Here is a 4,641-nt window from a genome sequence, read left to right as displayed (position 1 = left end):
ATCAGGACATCAGTGTTGGTTCTGGGGAGGGACGTGTGGTGGTCAGGTTCAGTAAGTAAATTATCTTGGGAGGGAACATGAAATTAAGATGTGTGTGTTTGTGTACATGTGCGTGTGTTCAAATTGAGAAGCAAATCCAAATCTGAGCAAGAAATGTGAAGTTTCCCTGGGATTCTCATAAACAGATTTTCAATGACCCTTAAGTATAATAATTGCTAATGAGTGAGGTAATGAGTGATTCTTCTGGGCAGGCACTGTGACACAAGCTATGTGTGCGCCTAATCCTTAAAACAAAGCCGGGAGGTGGTTACTATTCTTTCCATGTTTTACAGATATAATGAGTCTTAGATAACTTTCCAAGAGGAAGCACCTACTAATTTGCAGACTGAACACCAAAACCTGAGTCTGCCTGACTCTAGAACCTTGGTTCTGCCAGTCAGTATCCAGTTAGTAAACCACAAACCACTATAGATACTTCAAAGAGTGAGGGATTCCAGGCAGGTAATAGGTTACAAAGATGTTGGAAGGGCAGGAAAACAAAAAGAGGAAGGCAGTGTTATGGAAGCTCAGGGCACTCGCTGCAGAAATGGCCAGCCCTGCTACTGAGCGGCTGCTCCTTGAACTCTGCTAATGTTGCAAGGGCCATCACTGCCAAGATGTAGCTGACATTGCTGGAGCCTGAGTCATTGGTATTGCTAGTATTGATGTTTCTGCTGCTAACTGAAAGCCATCAATACTGCCACTGCTTGTGCCATCTTTAGAAGTAGAATGCCTTTTGTCATCTTCCTGCCTTTTAATGTTGTACATATGCCTTCAATTGGCGTATGTACAACATTAATCAAGCCCAGATGGCAAGGAAGATGAGCAATTATAGTTTTCAGGCTTCCAACCGTGGCAGTCAAAGGAGAGTGTGGAAGTCAAAGGCTGGAGCTCAGAGCCTAATCAAGCCCAGATGGCAAGGAAGATGAGCAATTGTAGTTTTCAGGCTTCCAACCGTGGCAGTCAAAGGAGAGTGTGGAAGTCAAAGGCTGGAGCTCAACAGAAATTAACCAGCCACAGCACTTTACTATCACATCACAGTGCATTTATTAACACTGTGGTGATAAGCCCTGAAATGTGATATTATAGCATCAGAGTACTTATAGAGTCTTTAAGTCATTTATTCTAGTTCAGTCTCCCATTTTATACTTGAGAAAACCTAAGTCCAGAGAGGAGAACTGACCTGCTTAAAGCCAAACTGAAATGATTTTTTTGTTTTACACCAGTGTTATATAATTTAGTTAAGACCCAAATGCATCTGATTCTCTGAGTTCAAACCAACTGTAGAAAGAGACAGTTACAATATGCTGTAATACGTCCTCTCATTATGATGACTGGGTTTTTTAGAGGGTTTTGTTCAATGGTTACTTATTTTCTCACTGGAATGAAGTGAGAGCTTGCTGTATAGAGCACAGAGACGAGGCTTGTAGTTCTACCCCAGCCTAAGTCAGAGACCCCTGAGGGAGGACTTGAAAGGAGATAAGAACAGATGTATGGACCCTGTTGCACCAGACTGTGATAGGCATTAGAAATGAGACTTGGGCATGGGAACTCCTTATTGCCTGAGCTGTGGAACTGTAAGTTGGTGATGCCTTTAGAAAAAGGGAGTAAGAAGATGTAAAAACCTATCAATCTTAACTTTTGTTCTGGGAGAAGAGTAATTGGGAGCATTCTAGAAGGAACTATCTGTTTCGTAATCTCAGATGTGTTACTTTAGATGAAAACAATGAACTGAGGCTACCTCAGTTCTAGACACAGTTCTGGAGTGTATCAATTCTGTGACTTTTGGCAAAACATTCCCCCTTCCATGTACTTATTTTGTCATCAATAAAATACGATTGTTAAGTCTACTTTTTTATTTTTACATGTAGACTTATAAGTATGATTCCCTTGGCCAGTTTATGATTGAGGAAAAGTTATTTCTATACAATTAACAGTACTTTGGTTTTCTTTCCCCAGTATGTCAGCCACCTCCAGAAATCCTGCATGGTGGGCATACCCTAAGCAACAAGGGCAACTTTTCCCCCGGGCAGGAAGTGCTGTACAGCTGTGAGCCCGGCTATGACCTCAGAGGGGCTGCTTCTCTGCGCTGTACACCCCAGGNAAGTAGAATGCCTTTTGTCATCTTCCTGCCTTTTAATGTTGTACATATGCCTTCAATTGGCAGAGCCTAATCAAGCCCAGATGGCAAGGAAGATGAGCAATTGTAGTTTTCAGGCTTCCAACCGTGGCAGTCAAAGGAGAGTGTGGAAGTCAAAGGCTGGAGCTCAACAGAAATTAACCAGCCACAGCACTTTACTATCACATCACAGTGCATTTATTAACACTGTGGTGATAAGCCCTGAAATGTGATATTATAGCATCAGAGTACTTATAGAGTCTTTAAGTCATTTATTCTAGTTCAGTCTCCCATTTTATACTTGAGAAAACCTAAGTCCAGAGAGGAGAACTGACCTGCTTAAAGCCAAACTGAAATGATTTTTTTGTTTTACACCAGTGTTATATAATTTAGTTAAGACCCAAATGCATCTGATTCTCTGAGTTCAAACCAACTGTAGAAAGAGACAGTTACAATATGCTGTAATACGTCCTCTCATTATGATGACTGGGTTTTTTAGAGGGTTTTGTTCAATGGTTACTTATTTTCTCACTGGAATGAAGTGAGAGCTTGCTGTATAGAGCACAGAGACGAGGCTTGTAGTTCTACCCCAGCCTAAGTCAGAGACCCCTGAGGGAGGACTTGAAAGGAGATAAGAACAGATGTATGGACCCTGTTGCACCAGACTGTGATAGGCATTAGAAATGAGACTTGGGCATGGGAACTCCTTATTGCCTGAGCTGTGGAACTGTAAGTTGGTGATGCCTTTAGAAAAAGGGAGTAAGAAGATGTAAAAACCTATCAATCTTAACTTTTGTTCTGGGAGAAGAGTAATTGGGAGCATTCTAGAAGGAACTATCTGTTTCGTAATCTCAGATGTGTTACTTTAGATGAAAACAATGAACTGAGGCTACCTCAGTTCTAGACACAGTTCTGGAGTGTATCAATTCTGTGACTTTTGGCAAAACATTCCCCCTTCCATGTACTTATTTTGTCATCAATAAAATACGATTGTTAAGTCTACTTTTTTATTTTTACATGTAGACTTATAAGTATGATTCCCTTGGCCAGTTTATGATTGAGGAAAAGTTATTTCTATACAATTAACAGTACTTTGGTTTTCTTTCCCCAGTATGTCAGCCACCTCCAGAAATCCTGCATGGTGGGCATACCCTAAGCAACAAGGGCAACTTTTCCCCCGGGCAGGAAGTGCTGTACAGCTGTGAGCCCGGCTATGACCTCAGAGGGGCTGCTTCTCTGCGCTGTACACCCCAGGGAGACTGGAGCCCTGCAGCCCCCAGATGTGCAGGTGCCTAGACTCTCATCTGACTTGACATTTTTAGCTTGTGTCTTTATTCTGCACATGCCATTGTTATTTCTGTTTGTTTTTCTTTTTCTCCAGTAAAATCATGTGATGAGTTTCTGGACCAACTCCCTAATGGCCGTGTGCTGTTTCCACTTACTCTCCAGCTTGGGGCAAAGGTGTCCTTTGTTTGTGATGAAGGGTGAGTATGAGCTTGCCTGAACTGCTGGGCATTGAAGATAGCCTTAGGAGTTTGTCCAAAAAGGGAGGTTTGTTGTGGCTTAAAAAAAAAAGAAAAGGAAGAAATATTCAGGGAGATTAACTATTAGAAGTGTATGTAGGAAGTAAGAATAAGGAACATGTAGAACTAATAACATGAGACATGAAGGAGGAACTGGGACATATATCAATGGCAGGTTCAAAGGCCAATACGACTACTGGTTATAAATATGTACAAGTGATACATTAAATGTAAAAATCATATTTTCCAAGCAAAAGGGAATAAGAATAACTTGGAGAGTCCAAGAAAAAATATTTTTCTTTATATGTATATATTTTTAATTGAAATATAATTAATTGTACATATCTGTAGGGTACAGTGTTGAATATCAATACCTGTGTGTAATAAGTGGTGCTCAAATCAGGATAATTAGTATTTTCAGCAAAGCTCATTACAAATAACTAAGATCATCTAAGAATTGTTTCAGGAGAATTTTTAAACCACCACTGGTGAAATGTGTAATAGGAGTGAAAACGTAAGAATAAGCATTTTAAAAATCCAATCATATATCACCTGGTTAGTAATTTCAGAGTATGGGCTCTGAAATGGGATCATGATGGTAAGGTCATTAAGTTGTTTATGGGGATCTGCTGGTCTTCAGAGTGTGCACGTCTCTACATGGTAACTATCATGCATGGGCAACAAATCACCTGACCTCAAAATGCTCCAAAGAATCCTTGGCAGGCTCCAAACACCAGCACCCAGTATGATTCAGAAGGGCATCAGAGTCCAACATGCGTGGAGAATTTTAGATGATTTCATACAAAAATTATTCCTTTTTTCCCTAGAATATTCAGACTTACCTTTCATCAGCCCAGTATGCTGTGGTGAGCCTTCTTCACGACCATCACTCTTACAGATGCCCGTTATTCTCCGCTTTTCCATTCCAAACTGGGAGCTGTTTTAGTTGCTGTTCCAGGG

At 40.8% G+C, this 4,641-nt stretch overlaps 1 protein-coding gene across 1 annotated transcript in view; it reads left to right on the top strand.

The window, feature by feature from the left end:
• Positions 1-4,641, top strand: part of LOC103596051 (complement receptor type 1-like) — a gene marked incomplete at its 5' end in the record, with an annotated part of 89,794 nt that overhangs the window by 35,874 nt on the left and 49,279 nt on the right. The window contains 3 exons of the mRNA XM_008579609.1: positions 1,999-2,145; positions 3,270-3,446; positions 3,540-3,642. Coding sequence (XP_008577831.1) covers positions 1,999-2,145; positions 3,270-3,446; positions 3,540-3,642 — 427 coding nt within the window. The remainder of the gene's footprint in view (positions 1-1,998; positions 2,146-3,269; positions 3,447-3,539; positions 3,643-4,641) is intronic.

The sequence above is a fragment of the Galeopterus variegatus genome, unplaced genomic scaffold (genome assembly GCF_000696425.1).
Source record: "Galeopterus variegatus unplaced genomic scaffold, G_variegatus-3.0.2 Scaffold1921, whole genome shotgun sequence".
In the NCBI taxonomy this organism is placed as follows: Eukaryota; Metazoa; Chordata; class Mammalia; order Dermoptera; family Cynocephalidae; genus Galeopterus; species Galeopterus variegatus.
The sequence above is the reverse complement of the archived record's forward strand: the minus strand, read 5'-3'. Positions and strand labels throughout refer to the sequence as shown.